This window comes from Rhinoraja longicauda, chromosome 2 (assembly GCF_053455715.1).
Source record: "Rhinoraja longicauda isolate Sanriku21f chromosome 2, sRhiLon1.1, whole genome shotgun sequence".
Classification (NCBI taxonomy): Eukaryota; Metazoa; Chordata; class Chondrichthyes; order Rajiformes; family Arhynchobatidae; genus Rhinoraja; species Rhinoraja longicauda.
The window spans coordinates 79,749,862-79,774,872 of NC_135954.1; the positions used below are offsets into that span (position 1 = coordinate 79,749,862).

Sequence of the window (25,011 nt, forward strand, 5' to 3'; positions counted from 1 at the left end):
AGAAGAAGCTCAGTTCACTTGGAGACGACTGCATCATTTCTGCACGCCAAGTTGGGATGCATCACAGCTTGGTGAAAATTCTGCCAAAGACCACAAGAAATTGCAGAGTTGTGGATGTCGCTCACATGGACCAGCCTCCCCACCACTGACTTCATCGACACTTCGCACTACCTCACAAAAGCAACCAACATAATCAACGCCCTTTCCCACCCTGGTCATTCTCTCTTCTTCCCTTTCCCGTTGGGCAGAAGAAATAAAAGCTTGAAAGCACGTACCACCATAATCAGGAATAGCTTCTTCCCTGCTGTTATAAGAGCACGACACCGGAGTCAGGTTTCCACCATCCTCCCCCCCCCCCCCCCCAACCAACGCCTTTCTGGTGCACGTGGTCAGGCCGCAGCAATGGCCTGACCTTTGTACCCCTATGCCAACACCTCAACGAGTTCCGAGCCCATTATGATATTGAGCTCTCCTTCCGTCACCTACGTTTCCGGGCCTTTTTCACTGGCAAGGAGTCCTCGCCGCCCAGTGATGCCCCCTTCTCTCACCTCCAACATTCTTCCTCCACATGGCCTTCTATCATCTCTGCAATTTTTTCTTTCCAATTACCAGTGCAACATCAACTGTCTTGACTTCTCTGCACCCCTCACCCACACCAATCTCACCCTATCTGAATGCACATCCCTCCGCTCACTCTACAACAATCCCAACATTGTTATCAAACCTCCCAAATTAACCATGTAGGAAAAAAAACCTGCAGATGCTGGTTTAAATCGAAGGTAGACACAAAATGCTGGAGTAACTCAGCGGGTCAGGCAGCATCTCGGGAGAGAAGGAATGGGTGATGTTTTGGGTCGAGACCCTTCTTCAGACTGATGCTGCCTGACCCGCTGAGTTACTCCAGCATTTTGTGTCTACCTCCCAAATTAACGATGGGCAGGAGACAGCAAGAGTATTAGCTCTTCACAATTCAACTTCTTGGATAGCGATTTGTGTTGAAATGTAGTTTAATGTGCACACAGTTCAAAGAGCAAACCAAGGATAGAGAGGGCTTTGAAAACATACTCCACTCCTAATTGATCAATGACAATGCACAGGAGCGGCATGGAAACAGTTAATCTTCAGTCGAGATTCATACTAAACTTTTTCTAGAACTGAATCTTGAACCAAGCTTGAATAAAAAACAGCAAATACAAAGTTGGTTGAATACTACTAAAAATTGTGAATAACATGGATACTCAAGAGTTAACTCGCTATCATGTGCTTGTTGAAATCAAGCAGTCTGAAGAGTGGTCCTGACCCAAAACATCAATTCCCTCCCCGGCAAAGATCCCCTAACACTTTGTGTTATGCAAAGCAGGTATTCTCCGTGAAAGGGACCTGGTATTCTTTTTGGTGCTGTCTTACCTTGCATTAATTTTCGAACGCTATCGTTGAAATTAATGACTTTGTTTTAATTTTAGTAATCTGTTTTTTATTCTATTAATAATATTTGCTCTAGGTAGTCCAATTATTCAGTAACTAGAATTTGGTTTGTTTTTCAACCCAGATCATATCCAACGTACCTCCCTAATAGGGCATTCCTGAGAAAGTTTTTCTTTCAGATCTTTTTGCAGTTCTTTGCGAGTTCCCAGAGATTGTTGAACACGTAGGAAGTCAGAAAGCTCTTTCAGTCCAGCCTCAGTAAAATATGCAGCAAAATGATCAAAGTTTTGTTTATTAGCTGGAAAGAGTTCCTGTGATGAAACAAGAGCAAAGTTAGATTATTCACAGTACACCAAAAACGTGGAAGATTTGTGGTGTAAATTTGGATATACATTAATGCATACCTAAAATGTATCCCACAGAATTATTGTTGGAATTATTTTCAGACTTCAATTAAACAATGATGATTAAGCCATATATGTGCAAATAAATTAAATTTTGTTTAAACAAATGCTTATTTTCCCCTTTCAAATGCAGGGATTTTGAAACACTTCAATGACACCAACAGCTAACTCAGCAAAGCCAGTGGTTTGTTGTTGGGATCTTTCTGATCTTCAAGGTACAGCTCCTTGCTACCCCATAAGCGAAGCCCCTTGAGAGATAGTTTGACATCTCGCGTTTCTGATAGAAATCTACAACAAATGTTTTATTACTTTTGAATCCTCTCTTCTTTCAAATATGTAAAAATGTAGTCATGCACTGAGAATTAGTAATGAGCGAATTAAATATTTTTATAAATATATCTGTGAACAGCTTTTACTTATAAAAGGCTTTCACAAACACAGCTACTAATAAATAAACAAAAATAAACATTTCACCAGTGTAACATAAAATATTGACGACCATGACTCGTAACTGGCAATCTGCTGGAGGAACTCAACATGTTGGGCACCACCTGGGGGGGGGGGGGATGTGTGAAAGGAACGGTCAACATTTTGCCTGGGGACTGAGTGTAGCATGGTAAGAGCTCGTATAACGAGGAGAGGGCAGGTGGTGAGTCAGGATTTAGTGTGAGGAGGGGTGAAAGATCATAGGCGAGTCGAGCCAGGTATGGAAAGTGGAGGGGTGGAGCTGGGAGACAGAGGCAGATGAAGACTTTAGATACAGCATGGAAACAGGACCTTCAGCCCACTGAGTCCACACCAACAATTATCACCAATTAACACCAGTTTATCCCAATTTCTCATCCACTCCTTGCACAGTAGGGACATCTTTTTTTCAAGCGAGGCCAATTAACCTACAGCCCTACCGTCTTTGGGATGTGGGGGAAAACTGGAGCACCCAGAAGTAACACACACGGTTACAGGGAGAATGTGCAAACTCCAACACAGAGACAGCTCCCGAGGTCAGGTTCAAACCTGGGTCTGGTGCTGTGAACAGCTGTGACTGGATGGAATGAGACGAATAAAGGAGGGAGAGGCAGATGGAGCCAGGTTGGTAGGGGTTGGGGGAGGGGCAGAGGAGGGTGTACAGGTGGAGACGGTCGCTGGAGTGTAATGAGCCGGTGATGGAATGTGATGTAAACAAGGTGATAATGGGAACTATCTGTCTGTCCTTCACCTCCGGCTCGACCTCCCTGTAATCCTTCACCCCTCCTCTGTCTACAGGGTGGCGCGGTAGCACAGCAATAGAGTTGCTGCCTTGCAGCCCCAGATTCGAACCAGACTACGGGTGCTTGTCTGTATGGTATTTGTACGTTCTCTCCACGACCTGTGTGGGTTTTCTCCGGGATCTCCAGTCTCCTTCCACACTCCAAAGAAGTTGTAGATTAATCGGGTTGATAATTGTAAATTGTCCCTAGTGTGTTAGGATAGTGTAGGTGTGCGGGGATCGTTGGTCGGCGCAGACTCGGGCCAGAGGGCCTAAACTAAACTAAATCACCTCTGGTTCCTGTCTCATCACCTCACCTGTCCTTTATAAGCAGCTATGTCCCCTCTCAGTCCTGATGCAGGGTTTCAACCCAGTTCCTTTCCTCCCCACAGATGCTGTTCAACCTGCTCAGCACCTCCAGCAGATTGTTTCTTGTTTCTTGCTGCATATTCCAGCGTCTGTATGCTCTGGTGTCTCTTAACTGACGTTGCCAATAACATTTCTTCTGCTTTAGACTGTTTTTTGTTTCTTTTTCCTTCAAATCTACTAGCCCTCTAAAATTTGCCGAATTTAATATTAATCTGTTTATTTCTCCATTTTCCAGAAACGTAACTTAATGGAGCTGAACTGCAAGGTAAGGGGGGAATCACTCACCAACAGCTTCTTGTCCATGTTCGCCTTTCTGAGGGATGCGGTAACAGCATTCGCATCCTTTTCTGACATCCAAGATTTAAAAACTTTTACAGCAAACGATGCAGATATTCCTGTTTTTAATGGAGTAATAAACATTTTTTAAATGTACATTTTCCAAGACTGGGAATATCCAAGCCAGCTTCAAACAGATCCAAAAGCACATTCTAAAATGGAACATCTGAGTTCATAATAAGAATCATTCTTTATTTCACGAGGAATTGTTCCTGATCCAATGAACTTGTATTGTGTCAGCACGTGGGCGATGAGTTGGGAGGAAATGATTATGTACACCGAAAACATACAGACTGCAGTAGTAAGAATCCGGAGCACAAAACAAATTGTTGGAAGAACTCAGCTGGGCAGGCAGCATCTGCAAAATGTACAGACAGCATTTTGAGACGGGACCCTTCTTTAGATTGATGGAGTGAATGTACAGTGCCCTCCATAATGTTTGGGACAAATCCCATCATTTATTTATTTGCCTCTCTACTCCACAATTTGAGATTTGTAAGAGAAAAAAATCACATGTGGTTAAAGTGTACATTGTCAGATTTTAATAAAGGCCGTTTTTATACATTTTGGTTTCACCATGTAGAATTACAGCAGTGTTTATACAGTCCCCCCATTTCTGGGCACCATAATGTTTGGGACACAGCAATGTCATGGAAATGAAAGTAGTCATGTTTAGTATTTTGTTGCATATCCTTTGCATACAATAACTGCTTCATCACCAGTTGCTGGGTGTCTTCTCTGGTGATGCTCTGCCAGGCCTGTATTGCAGCCATCTTTAGCTTCTGCTTATTTTGGGGGCTAGTCCCCTTCAATTTTCTCTTCAGCAGATAAAAGACATGCTCAATTGGGTTCAGATCGGGTGATTGACTTGATCACTCAAGAATTTACCATTTTTTAGTTTTGAAAAACTCCATTGTTGGTTTAGAAGTATGTTTGGGATCATTATCTTGCTGTAGAATGAACCGCCGGCCAATGTTTGAACTTGAGCAGATAGGATGTGTCTATACACTTCAGAATTCATTATGCTACTACCATCAGCAGTTGTATCATCAATGAAGATAAGTGAGCCAGTACCTTCAGCAGCCATATATGCCCAGGCCATAACACCCCCACCACCGTGTTTCAAAGATGAGGTGGTATGCTTTGGATCTTGGGCAGTTCCTTCTCTCCTCCATACTTTGCTCTTGCCATCAGTCCACTATAAGTAAATCTTCGTCTCATCTGTCCACAAGACCTTTTTCCAGAACTGTGGTTGCTCTTTTAAGTACTGCTTGGCAAACTGTAACCTGGCCATCCTATTTTTGTGGCTAACCAGTAATTTGCATCTTGCAGTGTAGCCTCTGTATTTCTGTTTGTGAAGTCTTCTGCGGACTGTGGTCATTGACAAATCCACACCTGAGTCCTGAAGAGTGTTTCTGATCTGTCAGATAGGTGTTTGGGTTTTTTTTCTTTGTTATAGAGAGAATTCTTCTGTCGACAGCTGTGAAAGTCTTCCTTGGCCTGCCAGTCTCTTTGCGATTAGTAAGCTCACCAGTGCTCTCTTTCTTCTTAATGATGTTCAAAACATTTGATTTTGGTAAACCTAACGCTTGGCTGATGTCTCTAACAGTTTTATTCTTGTTTCTCAGTCTCATAATGGCTTCTTTGACTTTCATTGGCACAACTTTGGTCCTCATGTTGATAAACAGCAATAAAAGTTTCCAAAGGTGATGGAAAGACTGGAGGAAAGACTAGGTGCTGAGAGCTCTCATACACCTGCATTAAGGAGGCAATTAAACACACCTGAGCAATTACAAACGCCTGTGAAGCCATGTGTCCCAAACATTATGGTGCACTGAAATGGGGAGACAATGTATAAACACAGCTGTAATTTCTACATGGTGAAACCAAAATGTATAAAAATGGCCTTTATTAAAATCTGACAATGTGCACTTTAACCACGTGTGATTTTCTTTCTATTACAAATCTCAAATTGTGGAGTACAGAGGCAAATAAATAAATGATGGGTCTTTGTCCCAAACATTATGGAGGGCACTGTAACTGGAGAAAGCAGGTAGATACGAGGTGCGGGGAAGAGTGGAGCAGGGCTAGCAAGTGATCGAGATAAGGAGCTGAACATCAAATAAGGCACGGGAGTGTAGTTTAGCTTATTATTTACACGTGTATCGTGGTACATTGAAAAGCTTTTGTTTGTGTGCTATCCAGGCAAAGCAAAGACTAAACATGAATGCAATCAAGTAATCCAAAGTGCACAGGTAAAGGATAAAGGATACAACAATGAATGAATGTTTATTGGCCAAGTATGTGCATATGCAAGGAATGTGCCTTGGTGCATTCGTTTGCTGTTGAAATAAAACTTTAAAAGAGTGGAGCAATTGTAATGTGTAACAGCAAATCCTCGCCTGGGACCAGCATGCAAAGAGTCGCCACACTCTGGCGCCATGTTGTATCTAAGGCTGAGGAGACAATAACCAAGGATGGAGATAGAGAAGACAAAAAGGTGCAGATGGTGGATTCTGGACAGGAAGTGTGCGGAATCAAATGTACAACCAGAATTGAGGGATAGTGAGTAGAAGGGAGTGGGGGGGAAAGAAAAAAGGAGGCGGGGGATGGGGAATAGTGTATGGGGGAGGAGGAGGAGGCAAAAAGGAATTGGGTAACAAGGACAGGGGTAATGGAAAGAAAGAAGTGTGTGGGCAGGGGGAGCGGGGTGGATGCATTGAAGGGGGGGTTGGTTTGAGTTACCTGGAATGGAGAGAAAGTTTTAATCAAGTTTTATGAAAACGTTAGATTCTTAATCCACCATATGCCAATAACACTCCTGTCACCCAGCTGCTCAGGGTCAGCCAAAACTGGCTGCTCATATTTCCATTTGGGGAAACACAATGGATGATGATCTATTTCTGTACGTGTGGTCAGAAATAGCTGAGCATCTCTTAAAAGATTTACTGATCCAACAAATCGAGGTGCTGTTCCACATCGTGTGAGGTGTTTCTTTGCTGTTCTCGTCAAAATATCGTTAATACTAACATGAAGAAATACTTTCTTGAATTCTGAACGCATCTTCAAATATTACCTTCTTTAACCAAATTATCAGAAAATAAGCTTGTTAAAATTGTTGCTGGAAGCGATCCATTGGCTAACAGGATGCCAGTGAGCATTGCCAACTTGGTTTGTTCAGATGCCGAAAATGCTTTCAGGAATAGCAAGAGCTGAGGAAAGACAAGGAAAATAACTTTTAAAAAGTAATAGTCGTGCTAGAAGGATGGGATGTACAATACAAGACATGAAGGACCAGAATGTTTTATCATATGATTTCTGGACTTTAAATTAACTATATCTTTTAAATACAAGTATGGACATGCTAAAACTCAGCCAATTATTACACAATTATTACATTGTTGTAAATATTAGTTGTGTGATGGCAGCAGAGAGCTTCATTGTATTTCCAGTGCTCAGTATTTAAAAACACCAGGTTCCAGGCATAAAGAGCAGCTGCAGTTGGTATGTAAAGGGAAGAATATTGAGATTAATGTAAAAGAGGCTGCAAATTCACTTTTACAACTGGGCTTGTGTGTGGAATCTGCATTTTTTTCTGTGGGCCTCACACATTCCAAACATGCTCTGGTACGTTATGTGGCTATCATTTGTCACTCGTGTAAGTGGCAGGAAGGGGAGTTGATGTGAAACAATAAGTTATAGTTACAAATAAATGAAAGGAGAAAATGGACGAAAGGAGATTATGCTGCTAATAGTCTTACAAACCAAACGTCAACAGTCAAGACTGATCTATTGGCATATGTCCCAAAATGAACCAATGAAATTCTTACTTGCTATATGTTATATTGATAAGTTTGTTTACACAATCACACCAAATCAAAACCCAACATTTTCTTCATATGATACTTTTGGTGACTATTCATCTGAAATCACTAGTTTGAACTATTAATACTTCTACGACAATGCACTTTACTGCACATCTTTAAAACAATGTCTTAAATAGCTTTCCAAATTCAAAATAAAGTTTAATATCACACAAAGGAGCAGCTGTGGCCCAGCATTCATCCCTGTGGCACCCTGCTGATCTCAATCTCCCAATCTAAAAATGCCTTGTTTATTCCTATTACATGTTTATTTTGTGCCAATCAACCCTGAATCCATGCCGATGTGCAACTTTAACCACCGTTTCCTGTTTCTTGCTGTACTTGACTCCACCCAAAACATGCAATCAGGTTCTAATCAATGACTTCAGAAAGACCGTAATTCAGAGTCAACTCTAAGACTGAGGATTGAGTCTCAGCATACATCCTCCCCAATCCTCGTTGAATTTGAAACCCTCATTGACACAAACGTATTGTGCTTATTCCAAACATACTCTAAAATGTTTCTCGCACTCCCCTTTCGTGAAGTGCCAAATTATGGCCAGATACAAGTGCACACTGGCACATTGTTGATTTCTTCACATACATGTATTGACGGCGAGTAATATAGATTATTGCAGTCTGTCAGAGCCAAACATAAGTTGTCATCTGGATCCATACATGAATATGAATAGCCTCTGTCAATGGTTAGCAACTAGGACGAAATTGTTGTTCAATCCAGCTGAGCTAAACCGAATTGTCGTGCCTCAGTCAATCCCAGTTGTTTCATCTTGTGCAGCAAAGTAGTGGTTTAAATCTGCATGTTCTTACTTGGGAACACTTTACACTAAACTTGACATGAATTATCACCATTAATTGAAATAAACTGAGTTAATGCTTGAAAGTTTCATAATTCCCGGAAAATTATACATCTGACTGAAGCTAGATTGGAGGAAATTACCTTTTTAATTGCATCTTCAAAAGCTTTTTCCAGATACTTATAACGTCTGATGAGTTTATTGAAAACCTAAAAGGAATAAGAATATGTTCAGCTGAAAGGTGACATAAAATACAGTAAAACTTTGTAATAATGGACCACAGAGGGAATTGTGTCTGTTATGCTGATTGTCCACTATACCCAAGTAAGGTGTTTTCATTGTGTGTCGTTGAAACAAACAACTGCAAATGAAGGTTGATACACAAAAGAACACAAATAATCAGAGGAACTTAGCGGGTTGGGCAGCATCTCTGGAGAACATGGTTAGGTGATGCCGGGACCCTTCTTCAAACTGATTCAGTCCGCTGAGTTACTCAGCATTTTGCGTGGTTCCACCTTAAAACTTGGTGCCTACGCAGCTGGTCTGCACCAGCGAGCCCTTCTTCACCGGTCGGTACACATGTCTGTTGTCGCGACTCACATTTATAGCCCCTGGGGACAGCTTTCTTCAGGCCACCATCACCAATATGACACGCTCGGTCACCGCGGGGCTCCCTCCCATCTCTTCTTCTATCACTTTGTCCGTTCCACACCTTCCCGCTCCACCGCCACCTCTCCTCCTTCTTCTCCCTTGGAGTCGCCAAATTTTCCAAGGTGAAGTGTGTTGGCAACACCAGGAGGAGGTGGTAGCGGAGCAGACAAAGCAAAGGAAGAAGCGGCAGCTGGGGGAGGAGTGGGTGCCTCGCGGTGATCGAGTGCGTCCTATCGGTGGTATTGACCCGAAGAATGTGCTGTTCGCCTGGTGCTACAACGTGAGCCATGTGAGTGAAGGAGAGCTTGATCAGTCAATTTGCGAACCGGGGGTGGCATCGGCAGGTCTGTCAGCTCTAAACAAAATCTGTTATAAAGGGGTCCATTAAACAAGGGTTTATTGTATGTGCCAATGTAATTTCCAGGGCAAAAATATGGTAATATTTATATTTTATTGAACAAAACACAAATGACACAGGAAACCTCAATGAGTCAAGCAGCAAACAACATTTTGGGTTGGTTCACTTCATCTGTCTGAACTGTCTGACCTGCTGATTTCCTCCAGCACTGTTGTTTTGCTCTCTCGTGTCTCATTTGTATTTTATATAATTGCCAGTCTTTATTCCTGCCTTCTTACACTAGGCATGTAAAGTGAGAGGGGAAAAATTTAAGTAGAAACCCGAGGGGAAACTTTTTCTCACAGAGGATGGTGGGTATATGGAATAAGCTGCCAGAGGAGGCCGAAATTATAACACCATTTAAAAGACACCTGGACACGTTCATGGATAGGAATAGTTTAAAAGTATATGGACCAAATGTGGGAAAATGGGGCTAGCTTAGATGAGGCATCTTGGTATCCATAGACAAATTGGGCCAAATGGCCTGTTTCTGTGCTGCATGACTCTCCAAACCAGCCAATATAATTCTGTCTGAAGAAGGGTCTCGACCCAAAAGTCACCCGTTCCTTCTCTCCAGAGATGCTGCCTGTTCCGCTGAGTTATTCCAGCATTTGTGTCTAATATGATTCTTCAATTCCACACTCTGGTACATTTGAGAAAAACCTCATCCAGTACATATATTTTATATCAATATTCATGATTTTGACTGGATGGAAGAAGCAACTGGTGGCAAAGCTCTCCAGAAAGTAATGAGTACTTCATATGAATTTCTTTCTCACCACTCCCCAGAATTAGATTGTTGTGTGGGGAATGAAATGTTAGGCATTGATATTGACGAGTGATGTTGAGAATATATATTTGGCAGCAAAAATACAACCAGTTTCCAACTGATCTTTTGACCAACTTGGAACAAAGTGATGCAAGAGAAGCTGGCAAACCGATCTTATTGATTGACTCTTTCTTTTTCATTGAGATGATGGTTACAGCTATTTCTAAAATAAATTTACTGCATTCGGAACGTTAGCCTCAACACAGAATGCTATCATGCTTCCAATTTCCCGAATAAAGATGGTTACTCACAATATTTTTTTTCAGTAGTCTAGTGATATCAAGTCGTCAAACTAAACTAGTAATACTATTCTGTCAAGATGCAGTCCACAAGGCTCCATTGGGTGCATGCTGGCTTCGAGAACAAGTGATCCCATCAGCTCATTCTCCCTATTAAGTTTCCTTTTTGTCTCTCTTAACATCCTTTCCCCTTTCAATTCTTCTTCCATCACTGAATCATCGAGATAATCTGCAACGTCGCACATATTACCACTGATATAACCTTGAATAGGTTTAGACCAAACCAATTTAATAGTCTTGCACCCCAGGGTCCTTTACCTGAGCATAGTTACGGATCACTTGCTGATCCTCGGTGGCACCAAACACACAGTATTCAGTCACCTTGGTTTTATCTCCATCATCAATACGTGTTCCTCCTGGGGCTATAAGAGCAGAAATAAGAGCAGAAATACACCGGTTTATTCTAAAAGATGCTCCATCTCCAAAAACCAAAACCGATTTATATGTTAAGAATAGTATTCAGCATTATTAAAGACAGGATTAATCTAATTTAAAACCACGTGGAAAAAAAAAAATGCAGAAGTACCTGAATTTGCACCTTTTTTACAAGGTTCCGAGAATTACACAGTTCACGTGGTCTTGAGACACTGGACGACTTAATTTGAAAGTTCACTCCAACGATCAAAATCAAGTTTAAATTTCACTTTAATCCAATAGCACATTATATTTAAAATATATATTTTACATCATAAAACATCCCAAAGCAATGGACATGAGCATAAACTTTTTTTTTTTAAAAAGGTAACCATGACAGAGCAGGAGGCAAAAGAGCAGGAGCAGTGAGATTAGTCCACTGGCCTCAGATCAAATTATATCTATGGTCAAACATGGGTAAAAAGACTGAACTTCAGAGCCTTCATCTCAAAAGCCACATTCTCGTGCCATCCCCATATTCCAAGGTGCTGCAGTGTCCAGAAATCGCTCAATCTATGTCCCGCTTGATTAGTACAGATGTCAGAGTTTATGGGGAGAAGGCAGGAGAATGGGGTTAAGAGGGAGAGATAGATCAGCCATGATTGAATGGCAGAGAAGACCTGATGGGCCAAATGGCCTAATTCTACTCCTATCACTTATGAACTTAGGCCATCGACGACCAACCTTCCATGCCTGTCCAGGGTACAGAATCCCAAAGATGAGCCTCCCTCAGTGGAGAAATAAGTCAGTGGCAGCACGAATGCAGGGTGGCTTTGATGAACTGATTCAGAAATCATCAACTTGTGACATAATGAAGATCAATAGATATGTGGACTAATGTAGGCAAATATAGCAAAATTGACACCATAAGATATGAAAGACACTACCTACTTCTGCTGCTGTGATTTTATGGACTTAGACCAGTGGCAGACATCACACAAAAAAACAAATCATTTCTACTGACTAAATCCACCAGCTTCACCTATTTACACTTTCCCTGAGGGAACGGGAAAAACAGAAATATACAAGATATCCAATCTTGATGTAGTTTATGCTACATTTTGCTGCTGGATGCAGATTACAGGAGCCAATACATGAAATAAAAATGTGAAACACCATCCTTTAGTAGAGCATCACCACAGGAAGCCGATAATTCACTACAATGCAAGTCCGCTGGCCACCGGGGCACAGCACAGCTGCCATCTATTTCATTCCCCGCAGAGGCAAACCAACATCCTTAATCATAGAGTTCAATTTATTCAATTTAACAGCCCACGTCTGTAACCGAGTTACTGCTGGTCATAAGCCTGGCAAATATCTCTCTCTTTTTACTTCCGCTATTCTACATTTACAATCGTACGATTGGGCGGCATGGTGGTGCAGGAGTCGATTGCTGCCTTAAAGCGCCAGAGACCCGGGTTCGATCCTGACTACGGTTGCTTGTCTGTATGGAGTTTGCATGATTGAAGAGAATTGAATGAAATGTTTCACGAGCCAGTTTAGTATCGAAGAGCTAAATGGCCTCCTTCTGAATTATAAGAAAATGTGGGGCAATAAGACTCTGTAAAACATGTTTAAATTTGTTCCGTTCAAGTTACCATTTTATATTCTATGTTTGGAAGGTAGATTAGATCTTGACACCTGCCTGATAAGAACATTTAGGATTTGTGCATAAAGTAGTAATTGATTTGACATGAGATGTAATTGGCCACACATGAAGCTAGGCGACACTAGTCAAGTCAAGTCAAGTCAATTTTATTTGTATAGCACATTTAAAAACAACCCACGTTGACCAAAGTGCTGCATATCAGTTCAGGTACTAAGAAACGAACGTACAATGGCACACAAACATAACAGCACATACATAAACAGTTCACAGCGCCCCCTCAGAGGGCCTCAAACGCTAAGGAGTAGAAATAGGTTTTGAGCCTGGACTTAAAGGAGTGGATGGAGGGGGCAGTTCTGATGGGGAGAGGGATGCTGTTCCACAGTCTAGGAGCTGCAACCGCAAAAGCGCGGTCACCCCTGAGCTTAAGCCTAGACCGCGGGATAGTGAGTAGCCCCAAGTCGGCCGACCTGAGGGACCTGGAGATAGAATGGTGGGTTAGAAGATTTTTGATATGGGGGGGGGGGGGGGGGAGGGGGAGAAGCCCGTTTAGGGCTTTGTATGTGAATAGGAGGAGCTTGAAGTTGATTCTGTACCGTACTAGGAGCCAGTGGAGAGGGGCCAGAATCGGGGTGATGTGGTCCCTTTTACAGGTACCCGTCAGGAGTCTCGCTGCGGCGTTTTGGACCAATTGCAGGCGGGACAGGGATGATTGGCTGATCCCAGTGTATAGGGAGTTGCAGTAGTCTAGGCGGGAGGAAATGAATGCGTGAATGATTTTTTCAATGTCGTCAAATTGGAGGAATGGTTTGATTTTAGCTGTGGTACGAAGCTGGAAGAAGCTGGCTTTTACCACAGCATTGACTTGCTTGTCACTAAGTAATAGATTTCCTTTATGCACTGCTGAGTTTCAATGGAAATCAGTCAACACTAGGTTTGGGAGAGTGGAAAGCAAGTATGGGCACATTTAAAAATAGCTTGTTATTGCACTTAAACCCGAGATTTTATCTGTATGATGTAACTGATATATAGATGAAAGGGCAACAGGGTTTGGGTGAGAGTTGGGTGTCGACAATTAATGATAGTGATGTGTGGACCCGTAATTGGTGGCGTAGGTTTCACAAGTCGGAAGCTCCAATCATCAGTTGAATGGTGACAGGAGGAGGAATTATGGGGAGGTGGGCAATGTTGGCAATCAATGGGCGGAGGGATTGGATCTGGTGTTGTATGGGAGGCAATGGCTGATGTGGAGGCCAGCAGGAACCAGCTTCAAATGGAGCCCACAATTCAGGTGCATGGGCCACCTCTATTTAAGTGAAAATGTAGAAGTGGCATCCAAATGATATTAACATCACGATGCATGACTGGAGTCTTCCATGCATTATGCGGCAGATACACAAACGTCGGCAAAATGACTGAAGCTGCAATCCATATTACGAGTCCTCAGGTTGTGTTCACAAGTTTCACTTTTTCAATTATAAAACAATCGTATGGCCATTTCAAATATTAACCACATCCGTAGCTCAGCTTGTCTGCTGTTGAACCGCTCACTCACATCAAGGAAAACAAAACCTTTAGCATTTACCCTCTGGCCACTTTAACACCCTTCTCTTCATTAGTCACTGATTTATCAAAGGCAGTCAGTTTCATATTTACCTAGCATGCTCCCAGCTATCAATATATCAAACAGTGTGTCGGCATAACGACGATAATCAAGTCTTGAGCCTGTTATATCCAGAAACTTGGCTGCTGCCTCAAGGTCAGTCCCCGCATCATTAAGACCTTGAACAATTGTGTCTCTGAAGACTGTTGGTTCGAACTTCTCTTTTTCATCTGCAGAAAAGACACAACCATAACCACTGATTTTTAAATTTCCACCATCCTCAAACGATTGTCCTTTAAAGCAATGTAGTCACAACTTAAAGGTGGCGAACAGAAAATGGAGACACAGGGCAGCAGAGTAGTCGGCACCTGTGCATGCTATGAGAATAGTTTTTGTGCTGTCAGCCTCTTGAAAGGAATTAACTAATTGTGACATCAGTTACAATACTATACTTTACTTTATTGCAGACTCAGGATCCAGATAAAAGACAATACATTACATTGAATAAATCACACACAAAAGCACAATACATGATTTAAAACCAAGAATTAAAAAAATCAGTGCCCCACAACGAGCCAACTATACCAATGTCTCCACAGCTGGGATTGGTGGCGTGTAGTGCTAAACCTTATGATTGATAAGGCCAAGATGATTTCATTTTCAGAGTCATTAATTCGGCAAATAAATTTATACATAAGATTTCTTAAAACAGTTTGTAAAGTATTGATTCCTGCAGCCACAAACATTTCACATCATCATATCATATATATACAGCCGGAAACAGGCCTTTTCGGCCCACCAAGTCCGTGCCGCCCAGCGATCCCCGTACATTAACACTATCCTACATCCACTAGGGACAATTTTTACATTTACCCAGCCAATTAACCTACATACCTGTACGTCTTTGGAGTGTGGGAGGAAACCGAAGATCTCGGAGAAAACCCACGCAGGTCACGGGGAGAACGTACAAACTCCTTACAGTGCAGCACCCGTAGTCAAGATCAAACCTGAGTCTCCGGCGCTGCATTCGCTGTAAAGCAGCAACTCTACCGCTGCGCTACCGTGCTGCCCTGTACTACACCATTTAGGTCTCTTAAGTAATATTCTCATAGCATCATTATAGCAGAAGTCTCTGTAAGCTTGCTTTTCTGTAGTTTGACCACAAGTGTGCAGTATAGAGTGGTGTACAATATGCTCTGAACAGAGACATCTTCACTCCATCTGTACACGCACTACTTATTTTATATAGTGGATTATTTTATATAGTGATTGCGCAAAGCCACCAGTTTCTCAATTTAATCTTACAGCCACAAAAATAAAATGTAATATTTGTCAATGTCTCATCTAGACAACCACATTTGAAAGAAAAATAGAAAAATCAATAAAATGATACCACGGAATTCTTTAGAAATTCCTTGGATTGGTCGGCATGTTTACAATAAACACAAAAATAATGCTGTCATTCTTAGTATCAATGCACTTTTCTTGATTTGTCTCTTCAATGTTGCAATTGAAAGAACTAGCTTATAAAGCTTACCCCTCTTCCTGGTCTTAAACCGTTGGCCTGTTAGCACTGGCTTTTGCAACTTACTCATAAACTTTCTATAAAGAAAGAAACAAGAAATTAGACTCATGGCAGGAATTAGCAGAAGAAAAACCTAGTCTTAGTTGCACTATTGGGCAGATCTGCCAAATGGAATATCTGCATCAGTTCACAGGAAACAAATGCTGTTCCATCATTTACTTTACTGCAAACAGTCAATATTTTCCCTGCTGCTTAATTTTAACCAAAGTATACAGTGATGGTGCAGCGATCAAATTACCCCAAGAGGAATCTGGTCCCAATTTGACCCCCTCAAATCTCACCATGGCAGCTGTGGAATTTAAACTCAAATAATCTGGATAATCAAACTTTTTTTTTTAAGTGATAGAACCACAGAACCCCCAGATTGATTCATTAATGGAAATTCACAAAACCCAGCTGATTCATTAATGGAAGTAAACCTGTCATGTTGCAGTTGAAAGAAACAGCCCAGAAACCATTACCACGATCGAGTTTTAATGGCCCCCGGAATAGCATGTTCCTCAGTACAAGGGCAATTAGGGATGGACAATTGGAACATTAAAAATACACTGCTTTAAAGCATTTTTAAACAAAAGAGAACCAACTATGAAATTTGCTCTGATAAATCTTACAGTCCTGGTTCCCGTCCCTTCTATTCCCGACAAATCACCAGCATTTCATCACTTCAGATTTTTGCATCAGACCTCTGAGTGCTCCTCATTCAGTGTCCGTTTGATTTGTGAGATAAATGATTGCTCTTAACATTTCAAATGCCCTCCGTTCAATTAAGAGAAGTGGCGTCCAGTCATGTTGCAAGCCAAAGTTTATTCACATCTCATATTTGATTAGAATTATACATCTGATCAGGTTCATGATCTTAATTCATGCACGGTTCATGTTCAAAATACCTTCATTTTTTTATTTCTCCTTCTCATTTGAAATCATGTAGAGCGATTTTCTGATTTCAGTCCCGATACACTTGCAATTTTTTCTATTTGTTCTCAGGTGTCATTTTATTTGAAAATGTGCAATGTACAGAATTATCGACGTGAATGCCACCAAACAACCACATTTGTTATTAAATATTCCAAGAAAGTAAATGAGCCCTTCAGAACGCTCACAGATTTATTTTGCAACATCCATTTGTTGACGACAAATCTGGTCATTTCAGAGTGCACGCCAACATGACAAAATGAGGTTGCTTTGACTATAAAAACTGATATATTCTCAATACAAGGAAATGAGAAATACATACTCAGTTCATTGCTACAAATCTTCTAGATTGATTAACTCTTCAGATTTTCACCCTCTTCTCATCACTGCCATCAAAACAAGCTCATGTCTTAAAATCTTGTTAAAAATTGCTGAACTACACATTATTTCTGACCATTATCTAAATCGTATAGCCTCGATTATTTATTTATGTCTTACTTTCTTGCTGTTACTATAGTTTAAATGGACATTAGTTATCCTATGGGAATATTTGAGAGACAGTCAGCTCTCCAGCTAATCTGGTCTACATTGCTCCTCAATCAATCAATAAATATCGTTAAATTTTAAATAAGCTATTTAATTCATTGTTGTTTATCAAATTCAGCTAAATACCAAAATAATTGCACTTCAAAAAGTTATTCAACACGTGTAGCTCTTTGAAATGAGTTAACAAATCGTATAAATATCCCCCCCCCCCCCCCCCCCCAGAGTAGCCGGTCAGTAAGTTGGAGGGACTGATGGTATGGTAGACACTATGACAAGCAAGTCTGAAAGGAAGGACAGGCAGGGATAGGTTAATGAACATGGTGAAATTAAGGAGATTAAATATGTTTATTTCAATGCAAGGAGTATTACGAGTAAAGCGGATGAACCTGTGATGGATCGGTCGGTGCATGGAATTATGGTGTTTAGTTTAGACAAACAGCACAGGAACAGGCCCCTCATCCCACCAAGTCCGTGCTGACCAGCGATTCCCATACACCAGCACTATCACACACACCAGGGACAACATACAATCTTTACCAAAGCCAATTAACCTACAAACCTGAACGTCCTTGGAGTATGGGAAGAAATCGGAGCACCCGGGGGAAAACCCACGCGGTCATGGGGAGAACGCACAAAGTCTGTACAGACAGCACCCGTAGTCAGGATCGAACCTGGGTTTCTGGCGCTATAAGGCAGCAACTCTACTGCTATGCCACCATGACGCCCGCTGTTGTGGCCATTACAGAGCTGCACGTGGAAGAGGATGGCAACTCAATATTCCAGGGTTTTGAGGTTTCAGATATTATAGAAAGTAAAGAGGTGATGCAGGTTTGTAGGTTAATTGGCCTCTGTAAATTGCCTTCAGTGTGTCAGGAATGGATGAGAAAATGGGATAAGATGGGACCAGTGTGATTGATGGTCAGCGTGGACTCAGTGGGCCGAAGGGCCTGTTTCCATGCTCTGTCTCCAAACTAGACTAAATGGAAATATAAATACCTGAAAACACCTCATTGCAGTACAGTCAAATACCAATGTTTATACTGTGATAATGTGCTTTATAAATTTATATTTGTATTATAACAGATAAAATCTACCCAGTGAGAGATATTCATGAATAACCATGTTGATAAAATTAACTTTCTTGATATTTCATATTATACTAAACCCGTGGTGTGAATGGCACCAAACCTAGTTTGGGACAATTGCCCAGAAAATCATCGTACAACTGACCAGGTAAAAAGGCATTTCAAATGGTATAATGATGGGTTTACAGTCAGATTCAAGGGCTACAATGGCCAAGTGCAGTTCCCTCTAGGAGCAGCATGAAAGGTTCCCAAGGCTTGTGTCTTTGACATGCTAATTACTGGGAAAGGTGTTAGACCTGGAGAGAGCTAGCCCCATTGCAACCACAGAACAACTGCAGAAAAAAAGCTGTCATGGAGGGGAAAAACAAGTGATGAAGGATATGGTGATTTACTAGCAGGGGAGAGTTTTTCTTGACCGATCATCGTCTGTCCTGAGCCAGTCATTGCTATCCTGCCGAATGCAAGATGATCCTGTACAAAAAGGACGGGTTGCATCTGAACCTGAGGGGAACCAATATCCTGGCGGGGAGATTTGCTAAAATAATTGCGGAGACTTTAAACTAGTACGGTTGGGGGGAGGGACTCAAACACAGATAGCTAACAGGCAGTGTGTGAGGCAGGAGGCAGAAAAGGGAAACACTCAGACCCAATATGTAGGAGAGAAAGAAGGGAAAAGAAATAAACTGAGAATAAGAAATGATGGGTCCCTTAAATGTGTATATTTTAATGCTAGGAGCATTGTAAGAAAGGTGGATGAGCTTAGAGCCTGGATTGACATCTGGAAGTATGATGTTGTGGCGATCAGTGAAACATGGTTGCAGGAGGGTTGCGATTGGCAATTAAATATTCCAGGATTTCATTGTTTCAGAACTGATAGAATCGGAGGGGCAAGAGGTGGGGGTGTTGCATTGCTTGTCAGGGAGGATATCACAGCAGTGCTTTGGCAGGACAGACTAGAAGGCTCGATTAGGGAGGCTGTTTGGGCGGAACTCAGAAATGAGAAAGGTTTAGCAACACTTATAGGGGTGTATTATAGACCGCCAAATAAGGAACGAGAATTGGAAGAGCAAATATGTAAGGAGATAGCAGATATTAGTAGTAAGCACAGAGTAGTGATTGTGGGTGATTTCAATTTTCCGTATATAGACTGGGAATCACATTCTGTTAAAGGGCTGGATGGTTTGGAGTTTGTAAAATGTGTGCAGGATAGTTTTTTGCAGCAATACGTAGAGGTGCCTACCAGAGAAGGGGCAGTGTTGGACCTCCTGTTAGGAAATGAGATGGGTCAGGTGACGGAGGTATGTGTTGAGGAGCACTTTGGGTCTAGTGATCACAATGCCATTAGTTTCAATATCATTATGGAGAAGATCAAATCTGGACCAAGGGTTGAGATTTTGGATTGGAGAAAGGCTAATTTTGAGGAGATGAGAAAGGATTTAAAAGGAGTGAAATGGAAATTTTTGTTTTATGAAAAGGATATAATAGAGAAATGGAGGATATTTAAAGGTGAAATTTTGAGAGTACAGAGTTTTTATGTCCCTGTTCGGTGGAAAGGAAAGAATAATAATTTGAAAGAGTCGTGGTTTTCCAGGGAAATTGGACACTTGGTTCGGAAAAAGAGGGAGATATACAATAAATATAAGCGGCAGGGAGTAAATGAGGTTCTTGAGGAATATAAAGAATGTAAAAGGAATCTTAAGAAGGAAATTAGAAAAGCGAAAAAAAGATATGAGGCTGCTTTGGCAAGTAATGTAAAAGTAAACCCCAAGGGGTTCTACAGATATGTCAATAGCAAAAGGATAGTGAGGGATAAAATTGGTCCATTAGAGAGTCAGAGTGGACAGCTATGTGCTGAGCCGGAAGAAATGGGGGAGATATTAAACAATTTATTTTCTTCGGTATTTACCGAGGAGAAGGATATTGAATTATGTGAGGTAAGCGAAACAAGTAGAGTAGTGATGGAAATTAGGAGGATTAAAGAAGAGGAGGTACGGACACTTTTGAAAAATATAAAAGTGGATAAGTCTCCAGGTCCTGATAGGATATTCCCTAGGACATTGAGGGAAGTTAGTGCAGAAATAGCAGGGGCTATGACGGAAATATTTCAAACGTCATTAGAAACGGGGATGGTGCCGGAAGATTGGCGCATTGCGCATGTTGTGCCTTTGTTTAAAAAAGGTTCTAAAAGTAAACCTAGCAATTATAGACCTGTTAGTTTGACGTCTGTGGAGGGAAAATTAATGGAAAAGATACTTAGGGACAATATATATAATTATTTGGATAATCAAGGCCTGATTAGAAAGTCAACATGGATTTGTGCCTGGAAGGTCATGTTTGACTAATCTTCTTGAATTTTTTAAGAGGTTACCAGGGAAATTGATAAGGGCAAGGCTGTGGATGTTGTCTATATGGACTTCAGTAAGGCATTTGACAAGGATCCACATGGAAGGTTGATTAAGAAGGTTAAATCGTTGGGTATTAATAGTGAGGTTGCAAGATGGATTCAACAATGGCTGAATGGGAGATACCAGAGGGTAACGGTTAACAATTGTATGTGAGGTTGGAGGCCAGTGTCTAGTGGAGTACCCCAAGGATCTGTGTTGGGTCCACTGTTGTTTGTCATTTACATTAATGATCTGGATGATGGTGTGGCAAATTGGATTAGTAAATATGCAGATGATACTAAGATAGGTGGTGTAGTTGATAGTGAGGTAGATTTTCAAAGTCTACAGAGAGACTTGGGCCTTTTGGAAGGGTGGGCTGAAAGATGGCAGATGGAGTTTAATGCTGATAAGTGTGAGGTGCTGCATTTTGGTAGGACAAATCAAAATAGGACGTACAGGGTAAATGGTAGGGAATTGAGGAATGCAGTAAAACAGAGGGATCTGGGAATAACTGTGCATTGTTCCCTGAAGGTGGAATCTCATGTGGATAGGGTGGTGAAGAAGGCGTTTGGTATGCTTGCCTTTATAAATCAGAGCATCGAGTATAGAAGTTGGGATGTAATGTTAAAATTGTACAGGGCATTGGTGAGGCCGAATCTGGAGTATGGTGTGCAGTTCTGGTCGCCAAATTATAGGAAGGATGTCGACAAAATGGAGAGGGTACAGAGGAGATTTACTAGAATGTTGCCTGGGTTTCAGCACTTAGGCTACAGAGAGAGGTTGAACAGGTTGGGTCTTTATTCTTTGGAGCGTAGAAGGTTGAGGGGGGACTTGATAGAGGTTTTTAAAATTTTGAGAGGGACGGACAGAGTTGACGTGGGTAGGCTTTTCCCTTTGAGAGTGGGGAAGATTCCAACAAGGGGACATAGCTTCAGAATTGAGGGACAAAGGTTTAGGGGTAACATGAGGGGGAACTTCTTTACTCAGAGGGTGGTGGCTGTATGGAATGTGCTTCCGGTGGAAGTGGTGGAGGCTGGCTCGATTTTATTATTTAAGAGTAAATTGGATAGGTATATGGATAGGAGAGGATTAGAGGGTTATAGTCTGAGTGCAGGTAGATGAGACTAGGTCAGGGAGAATGGTCGGCGTGGACTGGTAGGGCCGGACAGGCCTGTTTCCATGCTGTAGTTGTTATATGGTTAATGAGCCAGAGGATACATCGTGGAGTTCAGATGTGCATTATGAAAAAAACCTGCAATCAGTGATGGAATACCCAGTGAATAGATTCCAAATGTAAATTATGTTGTAAACTAAGGCTGACAGACGCTATGTTCAAAATATTGATGTCAAAATGAGGATCCTTTAATTGATGTGGCATCGGTGATCTCAGCAGGTTATTCCTCAATTTTTTGGGCACCTTTAACCAAGGTTTTAGTGACCCGCAAAAGCTCCATTTTATGCCAGCAAGGAAGGAAATATAATGACATGCAACCTGTGATATGATCAGGTGCATGACTGTCCGTGGGAGAACCTCTGATGCACCAAAGTACATCGTGTATGGATGTGTCCAATTTCCCACTGCACAGAATTTTACTTGGAAATGATCAAGGGCACAACCTAAAGCCAGCCATCTCTCTCTTCAGACTATTTGTTCATAAAGAACAGGTGATAATGCATCCTACTTATCTCTAGCCTGCAAAAATTGTTCATATATCATGCTCATCGTGCTCAAACGGAGTCACTGAATTTTAAAAAGAAACTTAACACATGAAAACACATGCAATGATTAACAATTGCTTAAAACCTGATGAAGCATTAAGTACCAATTCCTTGGAATAAGTATTGCACACACCTGCAGACACACTTCACTGAATTTCACAGAAAAGCTTTAGTTTAAAAATAAATGCGGCTTCAGTCTGCTTTGGCCTTTGATTTGAAAAGAGGTAAAGACTATACCTGTAACTAAATTCTCTCGCATTGTGTTGTTAAAAAAATAATACAATTACAGTCAATGTGTCACTAGTTGAACTAGGTGTGTGCATCACTCACATTGCATGTTTAGCAATCTATAGCTAAAATAGAAACACTTTAATTATCCTTTTAATGCAACTTGTTATGACAAACTCGCAAGCAGTTTTTACAAGAATCGCTGGAGCATGGACTTGTACTGTGCAAATTACTTCCATTTTCTCAGCACATCCTTTCCAACAAACTTGCAGATGAGGAAAATCTGAAGAGATATTGTTTACTGCCCAAAGCTGAGTGCCAGGATGAAAAGATATTTTCCAGAGCACGTGGTTTGGCTGTGGAATGTATTGCCAGCAATAGTGGTCAAGGCATGCTAATCTTTGCATGCCTTGCAAAAGAGAGCAGGATAAACAATTGAAGGAAAATTAGCAGGGCTATGGTTAGAGGGCAGGGAAGAGGGGCAAGCCAGTGCCTGCACGGACTCATTGGGTCAAATGTTCCATCTTGAACCATTCTGAAATAAATTGCACATTTATTGGATGTAAACATGTAAATTAAGGTACATGTTGCAACTTTCATACTTTGAATATTTAGAATTCTCAATTGTTTGAATAGGCAGAGACAGACAAACATCAGATAACTGAAACTTATCCACAAAGCAATGCACGGGCTGGACAAAATCTGCATAGTTGTTTTGGATAATTTAATCAATAGCTTGAAATTAAACTAGTTAAATGTGTTTTTCTCACTTTCATTTGAAACAGTGGCAGAATTTCACTGAAGGTAGCAGGCGCCCACATCCAAGGAAAAGTGCTGGGGATGCGATGAATCCATAATTAATGTTACAATCACCAAATATGTACGTGCTGTGAATTCAGTTTGAGATCACAAAGCAATGAGTAGGACATGAACCAATAACGCCAGGTAATACCGAAGAACTTAAAAATAGTGTATACAGTTTGGAGAATGGCAATTTGGAGTATTGTGTGCAGTTGTGGTCACCCCATTAGAGGAAGGGTGTGGAGGCTTTAGAGAGGGCACAGAAGATTTACCAGGACGCTGCCTGGGTTAGAGATTATTAGCTTGAAGGAAAGATTGGACAAAGATTGTTTTCTCTGGAGCATTGGAGGCTGAGGGAGACTTGATGAAAGTTTATAAAATTATGAGGGACGCAGATAGGGTAGACAGATAGAAACTTTGCCCCAGCAAAATGTCTCATGCTAGATGGCACAGTTTTAAGATTAGGGTGGGGAGGGGGAAGCGTTTAAAGAAGACGAGGAGATGTATGGGGCAAGTCTTTTTTGACACAGAGTGGTTGATGCATCAAACATATCAGCAGCGAGTTGGTGGAAGCAGATAAGATAGTAGTGTTTGAGAAACCTTTGGATGGGTATGGACGGATGTGGATTACATGCAGGCAGCAGAGATTAGTTTAATTTGGCATCATATTCGGTTCATGTAGTGGACCGAAGGGCCTCTTCTTGTGTTGTACTGTTCTACGTTCTGAGTATAAGCAGATGCTCCATGGCTCAGTGACTCCATGCTAACCTAAGTGCCTGTGACCCCCAATGTAGTCGTAAGATAAAATATTAGCAACCCCCATGAAATACAACACCCATGGCACTCCATTTAAACAGTCTGTGAATTAAGATCAACTGCATGATACTATTCTGCAATGTATCCTCTTCTTTTGAAATAAAAACAGAAATTATGAGTATTTTTGTAAATGACAAGAGATTTGAAATAACATAACATAACAACACTTTATTGTCACTCGGCTTTTTACACTGAACGAAATTTCAGCAGTCACACAAAACACAGCAAAAAAGAAAAGAACACAGGACACCCGACCCCAACACAAACATCCATCACAGTGACTCCAAACACCCCCTCACTGTGATGGAGGCAACAAACTTCCCCTCTCTTCCCCCCGCACCCACGGACAGGCAGCTCGACCCCTACCGAGGCAAACGACACGCACAGCCCCTGCAAGGGGATGGAAGGCCCCGCGGCCGAGCCGCCCTGGGCACCGAAACGTCCCGCGGCCGCACCGGGCGATGTTAAGTCCAGCGGCCGAGCCGCACCGGGCACTGAAACGTCCCGCGGCCGAGCCGCACCGGGCACTGAAACGTCCCGCGGCCGAGCCGCGCTGGCGATGTTAAGTCCAGCGGGCGAGCCGCACTGGGCACTGAAACGTCCCGCGGCCGAGCCGCGCTGGCGATGTTAAGTCCAGCGGCCGAGCCGCACCGGGCACTGAAACGTCCCGCGGCCGAG

At 41.8% G+C, this 25,011-nt stretch overlaps 1 protein-coding gene across 1 annotated transcript in view; it reads right to left on the reverse strand.

The window, feature by feature from the left end:
• The window catches only part of bzw2 (basic leucine zipper and W2 domains 2), a 60,231-nt gene that overhangs the window by 11,260 nt on the left and 23,960 nt on the right, over nucleotides 1-25,011 (reverse strand). Inside the window, exons 2-8 of the mRNA XM_078428836.1 lie at nucleotides 15,795-15,859; nucleotides 14,311-14,487; nucleotides 10,893-10,996; nucleotides 8,602-8,667; nucleotides 6,857-6,992; nucleotides 3,730-3,839; nucleotides 1,566-1,736 (exon numbers count right to left, since the gene is read on the reverse strand). Of these exons, the coding sequence (XP_078284962.1) occupies nucleotides 1,566-1,736; nucleotides 3,730-3,839; nucleotides 6,857-6,992; nucleotides 8,602-8,667; nucleotides 10,893-10,996; nucleotides 14,311-14,487; nucleotides 15,795-15,852 (822 nt within the window). The 5' untranslated portion in view covers nucleotides 15,853-15,859. The remainder of the gene's footprint in view (nucleotides 1-1,565; nucleotides 1,737-3,729; nucleotides 3,840-6,856; nucleotides 6,993-8,601; nucleotides 8,668-10,892; nucleotides 10,997-14,310; nucleotides 14,488-15,794; nucleotides 15,860-25,011) is intronic.